At 43.9% G+C, this 19,954-nt stretch overlaps 1 protein-coding gene across 1 annotated transcript in view; it reads right to left on the reverse strand.

The window, feature by feature from the left end:
* Window positions 1–2,007: 2,007 nt before the first annotated feature.
* Window positions 2,008–19,954, reverse strand: part of Arpc2 (Actin-related protein 2/3 complex, subunit 2) — a 29,293-nt gene continuing 11,346 nt past the window's right edge. The window contains exons 6-10 of the mRNA XM_089544645.1: window positions 16,968–17,061; window positions 14,426–14,552; window positions 11,705–11,805; window positions 5,284–5,384; window positions 2,008–2,527 (exon numbers count right to left, since the gene is read on the reverse strand). Coding sequence (XP_089400771.1) covers window positions 2,503–2,527; window positions 5,284–5,384; window positions 11,705–11,805; window positions 14,426–14,552; window positions 16,968–17,061 — 448 coding nt within the window. The 3' untranslated portion in view covers window positions 2,008–2,502. The remainder of the gene's footprint in view (window positions 2,528–5,283; window positions 5,385–11,704; window positions 11,806–14,425; window positions 14,553–16,967; window positions 17,062–19,954) is intronic.

The raw sequence follows: 19,954 nt of genomic DNA on the forward strand, positions 1-19,954 counted from the left end.
CTGGTTGGAATGCGTGGGAACAGCCGAGGCAAGCGACGCGCCCGAACGCATGACGGCATTCTCTTTCTTGTCTGCTGCGACGCGATCGTTGCATCGGGTTGACGTCTCGCCGGCAAGAACGACGCGGTGTCCCTTGCACTGGAACCGCTGTTTACACGGCCCTCGGTGCGCAGTCATCGCTCGCGAGTGAAATTTCGACTCGAAGCAACCATTGCACGTGTCACTCCTGCTGCACAGGGTTGCCTGCAACGGCGCCTAACTTTGCAGCCACAGGGAGTGGGACATTCATTGTCCCAGAAACCTGTCGGCAGTAAGGGGTGCCAGAATGCCACCGTTTATGTAAACCTCTGGTACATTGCACATTCGTGGAATGAAACTTCGACCTTCCTCATGTTTTGACCAACCTTATCACAGCTCTTATGGTCCTGCAGGCACAATTAATGCAAGCATTATGCCCTGCAGCCACTGTTGGCGGGCGCTTTGGCATATTTAACCCGATTCCTTGTCTGCACATGAATCGGCTGCCCTCGAGGAACCTGCCTTTAATAAGAACAGTTAACAAAAACTATGTCGAGAGCAATTTGATGTGGTGATACATAAAGGCATCCAATGCTTAGTTCTCTTATAAATTCAAAGCAGTTCACATCCATGTTACCGCATGAATCCGACTTCAACCTACAGTCCACACCTTATCAAATATTACCAAAATATACCTCTTCTTGCACTGCGTATTTCTTTACTCTATCAGTGCTAATTAAAGACTGGGAGCAAAACAATGGGTTTTTATAATAATTTGTGGTTTGAGCTTTTGTCTTTTGTGCAAAAATTAGGGGTGTGCAAATATCAAATTCTTCGAATACGAATCGAATACGAATACTTGGCTCCGAATATCGAATCGAATATCGAATAATCAAGGATAGACGCATTTAACCACTACAAAACCTTTTTTTGAGCACCCAAGAACATCACAGTTCAACTATCAGTGATGAAATGAGCACAAAAGGTGTGTGTGGCTGCAAAGTATCAAAGTACCGAACATTGTTTTTAGAAGAGTGGAAATATCATAGAAGATGGCTGGTACACGGCATGGATCAAGGCTAGCTTGTCATAAGCACAAAAACGCGTTGCTGGGATGAACATAAAGGGTTGTCGTGAAGGAAAACCGGCTGCTCCATATGGTCAGGCAGAAATAGTTCCCTTCTAGCTGAAACGACTTCTCCAGCCACAGAAAATGCCCTCTCAATTGGCACTGAACTGGCTCGTATTGCGAGGTATTTTGTGCACAGCTCTGACTATACCAGCTTCGCAGGTATATCCACAAAGAAGCTCACCAGCGCAGTCAGCTACGGCATGGCCCTTGGAGGAAGGAATGCGCATTGCTCTGGGCGCCGCCTTGTTGTTATGTCTGTCAATAGGGCTTGCGGACCGAAATGAACGCCGGTGTTCAGAATGAATATTCGGCTTGATACGAATATTCGCGTCGGGTCGAATATTCGAGACAACACGAATGCTTGGATTTCGAATCGAATTCGAATACTAAAAATGTAATATTCGAATTATATTCGAAAATTTCGAATATTCGCACACCCCTAGCAAAAATGTATTTTTCAATCTATAGTACACAACATCATCCAACAGCAAACAAAGGAAGCTGGATTTTTAGGCTGCCATATTTTTTGTAGTCGTAAGGTTTTTCATTTTCATCTGCACATTGCACACATCCAAATTATCCATGTCTGATGTAAACACATTCAGGCATGGTAGTTATCCTTCCTACATTAGTTTTAATTTGCAGCGATGACAACACGGCATGTACTAAACTGCTACAGTGTGCGATAGTGTGATGTGAATGCACTCTTTGAGGAATTCATTATGCTAAGCAGCCTTGATTAATGACATTAGGTAGTATTAAACATTCTTCACCAGGTGCAAAGGTTCAGCTAACAAGCAGCTGTAACAATACTGAAATGAACAAGTAGCAGCAAAGGAGCACAAGATGCAGTAACATATATAAAGAACTTAGTTTAATCATCTTCACCTCAGTGTTTATTTACAGCGCACAGCATTTGACCCCGCAAATTGCTGTAAGCAATGATTCAAGATTTTTTTACTATAAGCCTAGAAATCAGTGCTCGATATAGAAAACGCAGGCCTTACTCCAAGCAGCTAAGGAATACAATAACATGTATGCGTGGGCAGCGTCCACTTGTGTGAGTGTAACCGCATGTAGCCTCATTAACTCTTATTGTCATCGTAATCACAAAATTAACTCCCACAAGTGTGACGAAATGAACATAACAACAAGAAAGGGAGACAAAAGAAAATTAAGCATATAAATGGAAAAGAAGAAATCATAAACTTGCATCTTCAAACACAACAAGATTGGTAAGCGTTCGAGGCATATAAATTAAAAAACCATCGGTTCAATTGCTTCCAGTGTGCCATGGTTAAACAAATGAAGCCTCCTTGAGACCTTCTTGCACGAAAAACAGTCCGCCATTGCTAGTTGCGCGTGAACGTCCGTCCCCTGAAACAAAGCAATAAAAAGAAAAGTAGAATGACACAAGATTCAGGGCTATTCACATAATGCACTTTAGACTAACCCTGTGCAAGCAATATTTAGAAATGAAGCACTTGTTGTGACTACACAGGAACAAGTAGCATCATCTCAATAGCTAGGATTATTTAAGCACTAAATCGTCCGGATTACGGTGACATAGCTTAAATGGCAGATTTACATTTCGTCCCAATACACCACCTGAAAGAACTACATTAAAGGTACACTGAGGACGATGCCATCCAATCTTCGCTCTAAGTAAAAATCGATTCTACAGCACTTTCTGTGTATGCTGATATCTGTCTCAGTAAGGCATGTTGACGGGCTAGTTGGTTATTCATCTTGAAACTTGGGAAAAAAAACCCCACCTAGGCGAAAATGATTTCACGACACAAAAAGAGACGAGTAGACAACGGACAGGCGCCAACTTCCAACTATTTATTGCTCGAAAAAAACACATACATTTATAGTCTCAGGCAACGCCCACATCTACACACCACGTGCCTTATCGCAGCCCTGACTTATCGCCTAGCATGAACATTATTGCGCAGAAAATCGTACTCCGCCGCATACAACCTAATTGATGTGTCACTCACGCACAAGGCTGCCTTTTTCTTTATGTGAAAGGCTTCCAATAAAAGCCTCGCCTGCTTGAATTTGCTCTTGCCCAGAATCCTCGCCTTTTCCAGTCGAGGTGCACACTTGCACATGTTAACATGTTAACGTGGCTCACCGTGGTTTTTTTTTCCCCAAGTTTCAAGATGATATCTGTCTGGCAGCAAAAGATGCATTTATTGCAAAAAAAATTGCAAAAAAAAATTTACCCGCTGTTTGATATAAAAACCTGTGATGTCTACAGCGAATGGGGCTCAGTGATCCCCATCAGAATTGAATGGCGGCATAGCCTAGCCTCTGAGATCTGTGCAAGCAAAGCTGTCGATGCACTGCAGTTTACTTGTGAAGCCAGCTAGTGATGGTGACACCTGTATTTCATTTTTTTGGTGGGTGGGCCTTCCCTAGCCTATAAAAACACCGCTTTTATTGAAAGCAGCAACTATGTTGTTGGAATGTGATGCGGTAATTCACTGATAAAGGCCAACTTTATAGATAGATTGTTCTCAGTCGACACCGAGGACAAGAGCTTTTATGAGCTAGAAAAGGCCAGAAAATAATCCACAGCTGTTGCCATCACAGACCAATTTTGCAAGTAAACTGCGGTGTGTCAACACAGTTTTTTTTTACCACACATGAGTTACGAAACTGCATACCTAACATGAGGTGAGAAGAGCATCAAAGTGAAGTGCGCCAGAATTCAATAAAACATACCATGTAATATCGTGATATAAAGTTTACTGGATTTGAGTGTGTAGAAAAGATTTTATTTCGCCGCAGTCATATAGACCAGTTGCCTGAAATGCGTGAAGGTATGAAGGGTCATGCATGGTAACCACAGCATGCAACTGGGCCATGAGGCAAAGATACAATAAACTTTTTCCCGAGAACACGACCCCCATAACATCCTCATCATGATAGCACATTTTTACTTTGCCTTACTGCTGTTAAAGAACCAGCTCAGTTGAGAAAAATTCCCAGTTTGCTTTTTGAGATCATTTTTTGCGGTAGAAATACGAGCGAGGGCAAGCTCCAAATAAACCGGGCATCCCCCTCGCCATTTGGTTTTGCAAATGGGGCTGTCCTGGCTCTACTTGGAGGATGAGCGACTGCCTTGACTTGCACGGAACGAGTCTGAGCTGACTCCAGCTCTTGTGAAATTCGCCAATTAAGTGATGGTGCAAGCATGAGAGGGAGCTAGCAAGAGGCACATGGAGATTGAAAAATAATGCCGATATTTCGAGCGATCCGCAATAAATGTTTCCACTTAAATGCAATAGCTGCGCATCAACGCGACTGCAATTAAGACCAGTAGTCGGGGGTCTTGAAGATAGGTCTCGCACCCCACAAATATGTCAGCTCTGCCTGCAGGTCGTCTCCCTCAATTTTTGATGGCCATTTTTGCAGGACATTGGCACAGTTTAAGTGAGTGTGTGACAAAGCTTCAATGCACTCTCTCTTTAACGGCCTTGCCTGTTTTCAAAATGAGATTTTGAAAATGCCTATTGTGCTGTTCAACATTTTTGTGTGCCAGATGTATAAGACATATTCACTTCAAAATTATTCGAGGAAACTATTCGCTTCGAATTCACTTCGAACCAAAAAACCACTATTCGCGCTTGCCCACTAGGAAACTGTAAACTATCGCAGAATAGCCACTGCAACGGAAATCGTTACAGCAAGGATCCAATGTGCCCCATTGAAAAAGCCTTGAGAGTTGTCTTGAATAGTCCATGCAGTCCTACGCATGACATCCATCGTATGCCAAGGGCGATGTGACAACCGGGACACTGAATACATGCCTGAAACAACTAAACAACTGTGGTTGACTGCAGCAGGAAAACATGACATGAATAGTCAAACTACAATGAAAAAATGCAATGAAGTGGAAGAATCCTGCTATCATTGTCTGTGTGTAAACAAAGCATTCCTTGTCCATTTTAACACTGTATACCTCCACACCTACTGACATCGCAGTGGCCAAGTCGACCAATGAATGCCATGTGCTGCTCTGACTGACCAAGAAATGTGCATTGTGCAGATAGAGGCAATGAATGAATTGAACCAAACTGAGAACGGAACCCTGTGGCAGCAGAAAACTACACAATACTAACGTGATTGTCTTCTTCTCTACGGACTTCAGTTCTGGTCTTGCACGATTGAGCACCTTGAGGAAGTCGGACGTCTTGGCACGCATTCGGGAGTGAATGTAGGCCTGAAAACACGTGCAGACAAGCGTTTGCCCATTATGCAACGCATCCAGGTACTGATGGTCACAGCAATGCATGGTTCCCTGGATTTGGTGTGTTTTTAAGAGTGAAACATATTATGTAGCTACAAAGTAGACTGCTTTTTATCTTTTCTGGCTCCAAAGAGAAGACAAAAGCATTAAGAGAACATACACAGAGAATAGACGCATGAAATGACAAAAAATGACGGCCTATTTGCATGCGGGCAGTGAGACAGAACATTGAGAGGTAAGGTGTATAACATGACACATGTACTCACACAGCATCATTCCCCGAGGAGAATGCAAGTTGCGTGCCAAAATTTTTTAACATGCACATTGTCACTGTCATCATCATCATTTTTACCTTCCCACTAAAGCAAATTTGCTTGATGTGAACGTCACAGATGATCAGGTCAGAAAACTACTAATATGTGCAGTATAAATGGGACTAAAGGCATCCTGCTGAATACGCATTTGTTCATAGGTAGATTTCCTCTTTATTGTCCTCACGATAAAAATTTGCTGCAAAGACATTCAAGCAACAAGACTTGCCCATTATTTTTAGAGAAATTGAAATCTGTTCAGAAGATTCAGGTATTCAGGTATATGCACCAGCAAAATTATAACGAGGATAACGTTCTCATTATCCAGCAGCATACAGAACATGCAGCCGTGGTCTCCCAGTGTGTGTGTTTTGTCCAGTAGGCACTTGCCCAAAACAGGCACACCAGAGAAAGACCCAAGGACCAGCAGACTCCAACTATCTCATAATTAGATGGCAGCAGAGGTCAGATACTCATGAATTGGCGAGCACCACGTGGTGGCTGCTAGTTGACACCGCAGACATATTGAACTCAAAGTGTGTGCGCGGCAAGGAAACGACGTTCGACATTGTTGTCAATGGTTACGGTTGTGGCAATGTTTCTGAGGCGCCCGTGTGCTATGCTATGCCAGTTATTATGGCTCGTGCAGCAGCATCCCACCCCTGCCACCAGTTATCATAAGTCGGGTAGCGTGACCAGTTGTTGTGATGCAGGGTAGCGTGGTTGGGCCGGATAAGAGATGAGGATGAATGGAAGTCGACATTTGGGAACGAGAACACAAACAGGTTTACTGACACTTTGAAGAAACTTAATTACATATTGAAATGCAGAAGAGCAAAGAGTCAAAAATTAAGAGTTCCTAGTGTTGACCGACTGGATGAGCCTTGTCACCAAGGCCCAGAGCGTTCGTTCTCCCTTAGGGCGCCGGTTAAATACCCTAAGGCTCCGCCCCTTCATCAGGTGGTGGTCAATTCGCCACAACGCACAGATCGGCACAGCACAGCACAGCACAGAGGCACCTGGTGCAGAGTCCACGCGTGGGAATTGGCGAGGAGGAAACGCAAGTCTGCAGCTCTTTCGCACTGCGGTGCAACATTACTGCGAGCAGCACGTGTCCATCGAACACAGGTGTGGCGTAGACTTGCTGGCGCCGCGGCCGCAACTGCGCTGGCTCCCTTCGATTCGTTCCGGCTCCTCTCAGACGCGGTTTAACCCCTTCTTCCCCTGTAGTCTGTCCATCGCTGGTCGCTTCTTGCGGGGTATCGAAGGGAAGGTCGTTCGCACCGAGCCGAGCGTGGGAAGAACTCCACAAGCGACTTCCCAGCCAGTCATCCTTTTTTTGGTGGGGTCATCTTGGGGTCAAACGACCTTTCGAAATTTTCGCTGCTGTTGCCGCCACCGTGATCATCGCGAGTCGCAAGCTGAATCGTAACACAGTGCACATTAAAAAACCATAAGTGGTCAAAATTATTTCGGAGCCCTCCCCATGGGGCCTCTTTCTCTTCTTGACCCCTTTCCTCATGGTGGGTGGTTCAGGCGTCTGCCCATACTGCTACAGTCACTGTACCTTTGCTTTCCTCCTGACAAATTACATGTCCCAAACCTGAGTGACTATTTAAGGCATGATAATAATGCACCCGATATTTCGGTCGTGGTTACACTGGCTGAACAGCATTAATCTTTTACTTGCCAATGTTCCAAAATTGGAACACACGAAACTCAGTTTTTATTTCTCTTTAAAGTTCCCCCGTCTTCGAAATTTTCAACACACTTCATGATTGTGGATAATATCACAGCTATAATATTGATTATTGAATAATTTAAACTATTTGACCTAGTGATGCTAAAGGACATATTTTGGCCCCTGTCAGAGGCAAATGTTGAGGAAGCCCTTTTGCTACCACTGCCCCCCCCCCCCCCCCCCCCCCCAAAAGTGGAATTGACAAAACATAACAGAAGTAATGACAAATAGTTCATGCTTTCTTGAAAGAAAAATAAAAACTAAGGCCCACACGCCTTTCTGTAGCAGTAAGTTCAATGCAGATGTTCCTTTTAAGAACATTGGTGTTAGGCAGCAGCAAAATCCACAGAGGTGAGTGATACTCCTATTTTGAAGTCTCCTGTGTTATGCCGCCTGGCATAAACGCTGTCTCATTCCGTTTATCAAATGTGTGGGCAAACATTATGGATGTTGCTATCAGGCAGCGCGTTTTTGGGCACCATCCAAGCACTTGCTATGTATGTTGGACGTGCACTCCAGATCACGGAACAGAGCCATGCGTGCGTCGTAGAGGGGTGAGCGTAATAAAGCCATGCTGTGAATGCTATTGCTCAGGAAACGCTTTCCCGTCCTACCACAGCTTCTGAAGTGCTCAATACGATAAAGCTCGTATGGTGAAAGAAAACATTATTCAAGCATAGTTGTTTTCTCCATAATTTGCAAAGACACTGCAGGTGGCTATGAGGCTGGTTTCAGATAGCAAGGAAAAAAAAAAAAATTCACTGCACAGATCATAAAAGCTGTTTCAGATGACATCAGCATTGAGTATATGGGAAATGCCAATGTTCAAAAAAAAAACACGGAAAAAAGCATGCTCAGTGCATGCTTAGTCATTGTGGATGTGGCTAAATTTTTTTGCATGGTTATTTCAGAAAGCACACGCAAACTGTCAACAGGAATCTTCGTCTTTGAAAACCTTGCTGCATTGTACAGAGTTTGAAGATTAACAGTGAATTTCTGATTCTCTCCTTTTGGCTAATATTGTGGATTGCAGCAGCTTTTATACAGTTGTTCATTAAAATTATATTGCGACGCAAGACAGCTGAAACTGCAAAATTAGCAAAAATGAAACAGAACTTCTGGAACCAAGTACCTCACTTCTTACGAATCCATCTCCTTCCTTCCTGGCCTGCAGCATCAGCAGCCAACTATGGAGTTCACATTTGTTTCCCCTTTCCGTTAAGCAATCCCCTCGTTAATGATGCTGTCTCCATAGCTGTTGCTTCAACTTTCGTTGCGCAACATTCACAACATGCCTTGCATCAACTGCTAGCTTCTCTGAGCATTTGCTCGTGATTACAAGGTGACAACTCAGCCCATGTAGCAATGGTACGGGAAATCACAGGAACCATGTTCAAATCCGGCTCAGTGACACAAATAGTGGAAGAACTGCCGAAGGGTTTTTGCAGCAGCTTTTGTAGCAGAAGAAATTGCAATTTGTAACAGAGGAAATAGCGATTTGTAGCAGGAGTTCTTAGGTTTTGTAGCAGATGTTCATTTTTTTACAGCAGAAAAAAAAAAAGTCTGCCAAAATTTAGGTGCTTGCAGCATGTAAAAATGGGAACTTGCAGTGAAAGTTTGGATTTGCAAGAGGAAAGTGTGCAAGATCATTACAATCACTGTCGTGTAAAAACGTTAAAACTCTGAACTCAAATGCAACCTTTACAGCGATGTATTTTTTCATGAAAGCCGTGAAATGCACAAACCTTAAAGGTTGTGCTGAAAACTTTATTCTCATTCCACAGGATAAACAAGCAACGACGTATGAGGAACTATACAAAATGCAAAAATGATTATCTCTATCCTTGAAGGTTAAAAAGTAAATATTAGTTCTTGTTGGCTTCCAATGACTCTAGCTCAGAAAGTTCTCAACTGTGGGCAATGCAACTGGCGGAATCACGTTCAACAGCGCTATCAGAGGGGCACAGAGCAACCGTACTGCTGGCAAAATGCAACAAGACGGCTCATGAATATGACGAAGAGTGGAAGCCCGGGCTAGAACGTACGATGCCTGGAGACAAGCAATAGCAGTGGAACGCAGCCCAAGTGCAGCTTTCTCAACAAGATGTAGCCCGCTTAGTGCTAGCATGTTGGTGGCGCTACACTGTACATAAGCTCTGTGATAGCCCCAAAAATGCTCTCACATTTGTAATAATCAGCACAGTGACTTTGGCACCATCTTTTCTCCGCAGCACATGAACACTTGTCTGATTTGACAGCTTTGCTTTGGCAGTTTGCTGATACTCCATCTAAAGTTTTAAATGGTTCACAAGAGCGACAGCCATACTTCCACGAGAGCACAAGCAAGCTGCAGTTTAAGAAACTTTCATGAAATTTCCCTAATGATCTTTGTTGATGCAGTTCCATCGCCACAGTGAAAAGCAGGCAGGATTGATAGCACAAAAATAAAACTAAACTGTGAGGCAGCGCATATGCTGCGCTGCGAGGAATACAGCTGTGCGAGCTGGCTCTGAGGCTCTTATTTTCGTCATCTGATCTTCCTTGTCCCATGCAGCTTTGAAGTGTCATTCTCTAGACTTTATTAGATGAAAGCTGTGAAGGGTGAAAGCAGTTGCTGGGACTGCAGGAGTGCACACACATGGCAGCTTTGTCCATCTCATTTATATCTCTACAAGGTCCATCCCCCGTGTCGCTCTTCTTGGCGTAGCAGTTCAAAACTATGGGAGCACAGGCACTCATTAGGGTCTGCGCTGATGTATTTATGGCCAGTTGTAGATTACCTCCAGCTATGGTATAATGGACAATTTTAGCAGAGCAGCAAGGCTAGTGCAGCTAATACAGTTACATGACGCCGTTGCTACTTTTGCTGTGCTTGCCTAACCGCATTCGTTGTACTGTCGTAGTTACCGTAGTTAGTGTACTTACCATGCCGACAGTACTAAAAATTTCTAATGATGTGCCACATAGTCCTGCACTTCACTTTCCAACCAGCACGCAAAGAGTAGCCATGATGCAGAAGCTCTAGATGACTGTCAGTGCATTTTTTGCAAACCCTAGTGCTACTACTGCACGTCATTTCTGCTGCATGCAAGCAACTGGCCCTACAAGAAAAAAAGTTTACTCTCAGGTATATCTGTGATATATAGTACCCTCCAATAAACAGAGTTATTGAAAGTCAGCGCTTGTGGTGTCTGTTCTTCTTCTGTGTCACTGTTTGCTTGTTCGTGCCTTTGTGCCATAATCGTTCATTATGTGAGACCTGCAAGCTTAGGCAACCACTTAAGGGGGGACACTGGTCTTGAAAAGAAAATTTTATTAATTTAGTCATAGTTATGAAATTTTCAGGGCACATGTATTTTTGCGCGCTGATTCTAGATATGTCACTTAATTTCATGTAAAAAAATTCCTTGAGCACTTATGCACGTTTTATGCAAGTATTTTGCGGAGAGTTTTGAAGAAAATTTGCTGCAGGAAACTCGCTGAAATGTATGCCATTGGGTTCTCTTGACACCAAGGAATACAATAAGGGTAGAATTATCATCCTGGTTCTCATAGAACTTGAGTAATAGGGTAGTGAAGCTGCCACTTCAGAAACGGGAATACATACTTTCCTTCTCATTTCTGAAGCGACAACTTCAAAACTATGATAGGCAGGAAGACAATTTCACCCTTATTGTATTCCTTGGTGTCAAGAGAACCCAATGGCATACATTTCAGCGAGTTTCCCACAGCAAACTTTCTTCAAAACTCTCCGCAAAATACTAGCACAAAAAGTGCATAAGTGCTCAAGGAATTGTTTTACATGAAATTAAATGACATACTTAGAATCGGCACACAAAAATACACATTCCCGAAGATTTCGTAACTGTGACTTCATTAATAAAAATTTTTTTTTTCAAGACCAGTGTCCCCCCTTAAAGAAACAGAGCTCCGTCCGTGGTTGAACAAAGATGAAGATAATTAGAAACCTGGACAACAAAGCCCTTCCAATGTGAACTGCGATGGTGAGGCATACACATGTTAGCAGACAGCCAAAACCATGCGTGTAGCACACCCACACCACTACACCCTCTCCCACGTTCTAGACACTGCCACGGTGTCCTCCAAGGATCCTGTGGGGTATGCAGGTCATCTCTCCTTCAGGACCCGGATGTGCGTCGTGTAATAAGTATTTCACGGCACAAGCTGCCTGCCCACGAGCACAACATGCCGAGGAGTTCGTGTCGGCAGCTACAGCTTACCTTCGAACACTTGATGTGATAGTGCAAGTAGTCCCGGAAGATGTGGATCAGGTTTATTGTGTTGTCCCGTGCTTGGCGGTTTGTGTGCCTTGGGAAGAGCACTACAGCAGAAACGAGAAGACAAGAGGGATGGAGTCATAAAAACGGCTGAAAGCATAGTACATTCAATGCAGACTTCTCCTTTGTAACTACTCTAGGTATAAAAGCAATATACTGGAAGATGAATTTATTGCAAAGAAATTTGAATTTATTTAAACTGCAACATTTTTTACTGCCACGCAATAGTGATGCAAAACTATTGGAAAATTGACTATCAATAGTATCGATAGTTTTTTTGAAACTATCGATAGCGTAAAAAAACTATCGATAGTGCTACTATCGATAGACTATCGATAGTAATACTATCGATAGTAAATTACTATTGATAGTGTTGCTATCGATAGTTCTACTTGCGATAGTACCACTATCGATAGCAAGACTCTATGCTGAAACTGTCGATGGTAAGACTATTAATAGTAACAATATTGATATTATGCATCTGTTGGCCACTCATATAACCAAAACATTTGTGATACCTGATTGGTTTGATGGTCTCATGAGGCTTAATGTCCCGAGACTCAAGCTATGAGGGATGCCGCGGTAGAGGTCTCCGGGTAAATTTCGACCAGCTGTGGTTCTTTAACGTGCACTGGGACAGTTCGTAAAAATACCTGCAACTGCATCCGATGAAAGAACAAACAGCACAAGTTGTGCTGGCTTGCTGACGTAACCGCTGCAGAAATGGTTTTCGCACACATGCTTCGCAACTTGGTCATTCGCAAGCTAACATTTTATCCAGCAATTCTACGTAGGGAACGTCTGCAGAGCTCCGTGACGCGTAGGCCGCGAAAACGGGCGAGTCCTGTCAGCAATAAAAAACTCACACCATCGCCTCCATACCACACACTCGGGAAACCAAGTTTAGGATGCAGTATGCATGCGTGGTTGATTTTATAGTATCGATAGTACTATATATAGAAAGTAGTATTGATACGGCTATCGATAGTACTATCAATATAACTATCGATATTACTATCGATAGTACTATCGATAGTCTTTTTTACCATCGATAGTTCTATAGTGACTCAACTATCGATAGTACTATCGATAGTTTTGCATCACTACCACGCAATTCAAAAGCGTGACACTGATGATGACACTAGGGACTCCATGATCACTAGCTGGAAGTGGATGGCGGTGTGGTGAAGACTCAGAGGTCCACAAATAAAACAGCTCTTGACGTCAATGCAGTTTGCTTGTAAAATGGCCTCTGACAGCAATACCTGCATTTCACACTTCTGCCCCTTTTCTAGCTCAAGAGAGCTGCCGCCTTCAGTGAAAGCAGTGCCTCTGTCATTATAACACTGTAATCAAAGGATATATATAGACCAACTTAAATTTGTAGTCAGTGTCCATTTAAGTACAGTCCACTTTATTTGCCGACAGATTCCAGCATTACAAATGCTGAAGTAAGGGAGATAGCAGAGCAAGATGATACAAATCCTTGAAAGCCAGCGACAAGCTCAACACGGGCAGGACGAAAGATAGTGCTCAATGCTAGTGGCATCCCTTCTCCGTTGCTTGCGTATGATGGGACTGCGTTAACAGCAGACAGGAAAAATTCTTTTCCAAAATTGTGAGGCAGTTTAATCATTTCATTATTAACCTTTTATGTGCTTGGTACAGTGATTGCATTACAACAACACCATGCCTTTTTGAGAACCTCTTGTCCTTGGAAGGCAGTATGCTTTTCTGAGAACAAGATCACTTTATGCGAGGTCACTAGGCTGCTGCTTTTTTTAAATACAAGCTTGGTGCCACTTTTATTCTGCACGTAGTTTTGCTCCACCTTCTGCATGTTACCAAGCATCAAGCTATCCCAAACATTCAAGTTCACTGCTGTCCTCAACCAAGTTTCAGTCAAGACGGCATTGGAACGTTTCCATCTGAAAACTCAAGATCTAACGCATAACCACTGGCACCAACAACGGCACTGCTAGACCCAGTGTAAGAATTTAGAGGGCAGTGTATAAGAGAGTGGCATAAATGCCACATTTGGGATACATCTTGAATCTTCTCACGGCAGTCTGCGTCAAAACACAGTTACAGCTATGAGCAAAAGAGATGTTTTTGGTCATTGGCATACCAATAAGCCCACAAATGCATAGCTGAAGGGGCATTACCTTTCAAATGAAGCCCTACTGACGAAACAATGTGCACTGCCTCTCAAAGTACTCTTTGCATTTAGTGACTGACAATCTGCCTTTTTCCAAGATGTGGTGCCCTCTAGGGAGGGGGCAAAATTGCAGTGGACACCCAGAAAACTGGTTGAAAACAAACACACATGGCAGACTCAGGAATGATATGGTTCCATGAGGTGCCTGTGAAATGGCAAGTGTGTGCTTCACAGCTGCTGTCATCTGTCACTTACTCATGCCACTAATATGAACTGCACACGTGTAGCAATAGTTCGTAGTGTGTTTTCAACCAGTGGGGAAGGGGGAGGAGACGCGTGCATGTACGGAGCGATTGTGTGAAAAAAGGCAGAGTGGACCTGTTCCAACGATATGGAGTAGTACCAATAAAGGAGGCAGTGTGCAGCTCTAATGTACCGTAATCAGTAAATGCTCAAAAGGCAAATTGAACAGAAGAGAGAAAGAAAGAAAAAAAAAGGAGCCCCACCAAAGGTGATGTAGCCGATGCTGTTGCCCACACGAGCGTCCGTGTTCTCAAGCTCCTTGGGAGGCTCACGGTGGCTGAACAGCACCTGGGGAGCTGTGTGGCTAGCCTTGCGGCCTTCCTTGAATTCCTGGGACATGCAAAAAGCAGAAGAAAGCAGAAGAAAAAACAACCACATTAGCTTTAAGCGATAACATATTCAGTAATATTATAAATTGATCAACACCACAAAATAAATAAATAAATTAAAAATCCCCTGTGCCCCTTGGTTTCTGTGGCTGTTGGCTTCTCTCATATTTATAACGAGCCCCTCATTCCCCTTTCCTTGTCTGCTTAATTGCTTAACGAGGGCCTCAGTTCTGGCAGCCTTGATGCCTTAGGAAGCATAAGAGGGTTCTCACACAGCTTCCACCCTCGCCGTTCGATGACGTTCTATGTCACATCAGTGGTAACTCAGGATGTGTTACGTCTGCCGCTTAAGAACGTGGGTGGCGCTGGTGAACACTCCCAAGGTTAGGTTACTTGTAAAACATAAATACCCCCGAAAGCAGAAGGTTTGACAGCCGTCGCCGTAGCTCAGTGGTAGAGCACCGGACGCGTAATTCGGAGGTCGTGGGTTCGGATCCCACCGGCGGCATGTGGTTGTTTTTTCTTCTGCTTTCTAATGAATTAGCTTTAAGCGATAACATGTTCAGTAATATTATAAATTGATCAACACCACAAAATAAATAAATAAATTAAAAATCCCCCGTGCCCCTTGGTTTCTGTGGCTGTTGGCTTCTCTCATATTCAATGAGGGGCAGGCCTGATGGAACATTTTCTATGGAAAGCTATAAAGAACCATAAAGCTCAGGACGAAACAAAGTGATTGGACTACTGTCGGAAACGAGGCTGTCCGTTTTTCGTCACGCCTACTGCAGCCAGAGGTGTGCAGACAACTCTGTAGTGCGCAATTCAGGTATGAGTAGAGCTTTTTTAGCGATAGCTTGCCGTGCCGGTTGCACCTGGACAAAGCCTCCCTTCAAGAAGCCATTCGGATCAATTGGCGCGAGATGCAAAGCGTTTGAATTAGTGAGCGTTTGATGCCAGACTTGCAAAAGCATTGGCCGGGACCCCACTGGCTGTTCGAATTATCTGAATTTACGAATTAATGGAGGTCTAATTAATGAGGTTTTACTGTACGTCTCTGTGGCAATGGCCGCAGACGCAGACACCAAAAGTGACTGCACAGCGCAAAGCCTGTCTACCCTATACCAACAGCTACACAACTGCACAGATTTGGCAAAAAAAAAAATTCTCAGAAGCTTTTTCAGCTGCATAATGTTTCATTCAGCTTTGAAGGAATTGGTGACTGCAGCGTAATGCACAGACAATTACTGTGACAGGCCAACATGATCTAGTGCACAACGAGGCGCATCGCTTCCCATGGTTCGGTCCAGATGAGCAATAAGATCTCAAATGTTATGGCTCATCATAAACTAAAATATATAATGACAGGCAAATGTATACCTGTGGTGACAGTCACAGTGAAGAGACGGGAAGAGAGCAGAGTGAGTTAGGGAACAAACACAAGCTTATGATATCTTAGATAGCTAGGTAAGGAACAAGAAATGGGTTGGGGTGGGGCATGTAATGCGGAGAGTAGATAACTGATGGTCATTTGGGGTAATGGAGCCCACTCCATGGAATGGCAAAAGTAGCAAAGGCGAGAGAGAGAGAGACAAGTGGGCGAACGAGATTGGAAGACCTTTGTCTGGTAGCGAACGTAGTTCGGCTGGTGAAGATGATTGTCTATATACCCATGAGCATTCCGCTTTTCTTGCCTTCTGTACCACAAGGTTGCTAACGTGGACCAGGCAGGATGACACTGTGCTCACGTGGCAGACTTTTTTCTCATTTTTTTTTTGCTCTCGCTTAAGTCGTTTTGATGCTCATGAAGTATACGAGTAAAGGGTGCTGCAGTAAAGGTAGCAGCTGTGTGGTAGATCCCCATATGCGAGTTTGTGATGCTGCAAAAGCATTCTCACAAAGCCCCATGTCCGCAGATACAGCTTCTATCTGGGAATCGCTGCTATAGCACTAATGAGCATCCCAGTAGCCACGTAACCTTCATTTATGTTAGACAAGTGTTTGATATAATTGGGGCCATTACAACTGGGCTTGACTGCACAATATTCTACTGTCTAGCATGAGTTTGCAGGTTTTAATATATTGCGTGGCAAATGCATTTTGATAATGACTACATCCAAAGATGCTTGTGCAATAAGATTAAGTGCACATTAAAGAATTCCAATTGAGTGAAAGTGAAATGATGTCTACTACTACGGTGGGCCTTACAGCCTAGATGTAGCTTTGGCACGCTAAAAACTCATTTAAAGAAAAAAAAAAGTGGAATACAGGCTCTGACAACACACATAAACTAATACATGTGGTTGACAGTCCAACCTTGGCTCCATTCCTTAACACCGCCAACCTATGCTCCTACATGCTTAGAGAAAAGACTTACCCACAGTTTCAAACTGTCAAACTGCTCAAAGGGTCTTACCTGCATGAATACTTTTCCAAGAACGACGTCGCCTTCATCCTTAAATATGGTGCTGAAGACCACAGTCACCCTGTCTGGCTTTGCCTCGACATACCTGTAATGAGATGGCGGTAATGAGCACTACGAGCTTTTAGCTCCCCAACGTCATGTTTTTCAATGCTGAATTCAAAATACACAACAGAAACAAAGTTGTTTTTTTTAAAAGGACACTGAGGACAACTCCGTCGAGTTTTCATTCTGGGTAAAATCCGATACCTGAGCCTCTCGTGACTCTATTGGTGTTTGCATAGCACCAAAAGGTGCCTCAATTGCTGCAAAATGGGTAGTTAAAGCTGAAGTACCTTTTCCTACCACTCAGATCCAAGCTCATGACGCAGGTGACAATGCAAACTGTTGTGGGTCTGCATCATTTATTTTTCGTGCTTTGTATTTCTTTTCGGATTCCTTGCATGATCAAAGTGCGCTAGTGGCTGCGATATAAAATTTACCTCAATACTCTGGTGAGGCACCCTTTGTTTCGATGCGTGAAATGAATCACACAGTTAGATTTTGACTTTTCCGCAGCTGGTCTTTGGCATCGGCTCATTCTTGCCCATCCCTCCACTCTGGTGCACACCTGTGCAGAGGTCAATCTACCCCTCCTCTGCACCTGCGCTAATCCTGCGCACAGGTATATACTTGTGCAAACATCAGGTGTAGTGAAATGGGCGAATGTACGTAAGACCACTAGGCCTGTAACATGTCCTTTTTTAAGTGCGAGCTCACCCCACCAATGCAGGTGCACTCGCGCAGTATTTACAAGCATGGGTGACCGACATCCCTAGAAAATACACAGGCCTATATGGGAGCTCCGCTAAGAGAAGCAGAGCGAGAAGGTAATCTTGCGCATTTTACTGCAGTAATGTAATCCATGCATGGCAGAAATTAGCCTACAAGAATTTTTGTGCTATCAGACAAATAAATCTCATTTGACAACACTTGTCTGCATTTTTTGTTCTTTCCTAGATCATCCCCTTCAGGAGGCAATTAAATCTACCCACAGAAGAAATGATTTACTGCATACGTCATAATCACAAGACCCATTATTGCGGAAAAAATTTCATGTTTGGTCACATCTTTATTTTGTACACATTTGTGGACATCACACCTCAAAGCCGCTGTATGTATGAAAACCACTTCAATGTGTTCTTCCCTTTTCTAACTTAATGTTTGACATTGAAAAATGTTTATAATAGAAGACGCTTCATAGAAGTTTCTTTAGTGTACTACTTATTAGAGATTTAAAAAATTAGATGACGATAACGGTTCTCGTTAATGTGATTTTTGAGTGCAGCTGCTGCGGTACTTGAGCTGTAGGTGATTGCGTATGAAATACACAGTGCTGAACGGAGGTGGCTCTGGGTTTTCGCTTGAGCAGCACGCACAGCAATGCGCCGCCAATGAGCCACATCTCGGGCGAACGGATAGCGGTGATTGCTACTCTGGAGCCAGCTCTTAGCGGGTCGTTGCCTTCCTCCCCTGCTTCCTCCTTGCGCTATCTTCACTACCGCAGTCTCATCCTCCACTGTGCTCATTGTTAACTTGGCTACGCCAAGGCACGCTGCTCAGTGCAGGAACAGGGGCCTAAAAGCTGTGCCCTATAGCAGTTATCCTTGCACCAAATGCAGCTCTTGGATAAGCAGCCTTCCCATCTGAACTGTTGCATGTTTGGCTTCCAAGATGGGGCCACTGCCTGCATACATCACAGCACATTGTGCCTGCTGGCAGTCGCTCAGCAGTGTAAGGCTTCTTTGGGGACATCTGTGAAGTTACATTGCTCAACAGGCCACGCTTCTTCAGAGGAGCTTCACACGGGCAACTAAGCCATTTACAGTATCAGATCAAAAAGCGAGCAAATCTAATGTGCTTACTCTTGGCAATAGCTCTTTGTTTGCATCTCTGATGTACTCCAACCATCGCAAACATCAAACGAAACAAAACACGGGTTGATCCACTCCAGTCATTTCCTTGTTCTTGTGCACAATGGGTACATGAACATTAGAAATTCTAGATTGTCGATGTCCCCCATAAACTCATATTCAACAATGACAGTAGAGATAGTTGATGGCCCCCATAAACTCATATATTCAGCAATGACTGTAGGGCATTCAGTGTCGATGTGGGGTTCTGCAACTTCACTCGACCTCAAACTGTACCAGCCCCACCTATGCCCGTGGTGACTGAAGGTATGTAGACAATTCATTACCTTGCCAAAAGACAAGAACAATGTCTTCATTTTCAAGAATGCTTTGGTCACAGCTTCCTTCTTTTCCCCTTCTACTGCTCTTTCTGCGTCTTCACTGAACTAGCATGCAAGTGATTCATCCTGATCGCGCCACTTGCTAGAATCCCCATCCATTTCATTGCTGGAATAATCACTGTCATAGACTGTGACACTGCCTGTGAGAGTGGCCTCTTTATGATAAGAAAGTGGTAACCTATCAATCTGGACCAATTGCCCTTAGCAACTCTTTAAAGACAGTGCTCTGCATACCAGCAGTGATCCATCTCGAGTAATAGTGGAGGTAATATCGTATAAACGCGTGTAAGGGCCGCACTTTTTCTTCCACATTCGGGGACCAATTTTCGGGGTGCGGCCCATACACGCGATATACGAATAAAAATTTTTTTTTTCAAGTAAAATCACACCAATCAGGGAATGAGCGGCATTTACTCTACGTTCAATCGTCACTCGCGGAGTTTTTCGACTATGAGCTGGTGCTATGCTCTGGTGCATGCTAATCCCAAAAGAAGCCGCGCAGCATGTCTGCTGTCAACGCGTAGCCGTTCTGCACTTCCATCACATAGCAGAGCAGCTCTTCTTCCAGTTCGGGAAACTCGCACGGCTTGCCTCGGAAAGCGCGCTTTTTGCAGCTTGTGTTTCTCTTTTGGTTGCACCATCATCGGACGCACTTCTCGGCCACGTTGAATTCCCTGTTTGCCGCACG

Source organism: Amblyomma mixtum, chromosome 5, assembly GCF_055824585.1.
Source record: "Amblyomma mixtum isolate Tamu chromosome 5, ASM5582458v1, whole genome shotgun sequence".
Lineage (NCBI taxonomy): Eukaryota > Metazoa > Arthropoda > Arachnida > Ixodida > Ixodidae > Amblyomma > Amblyomma mixtum.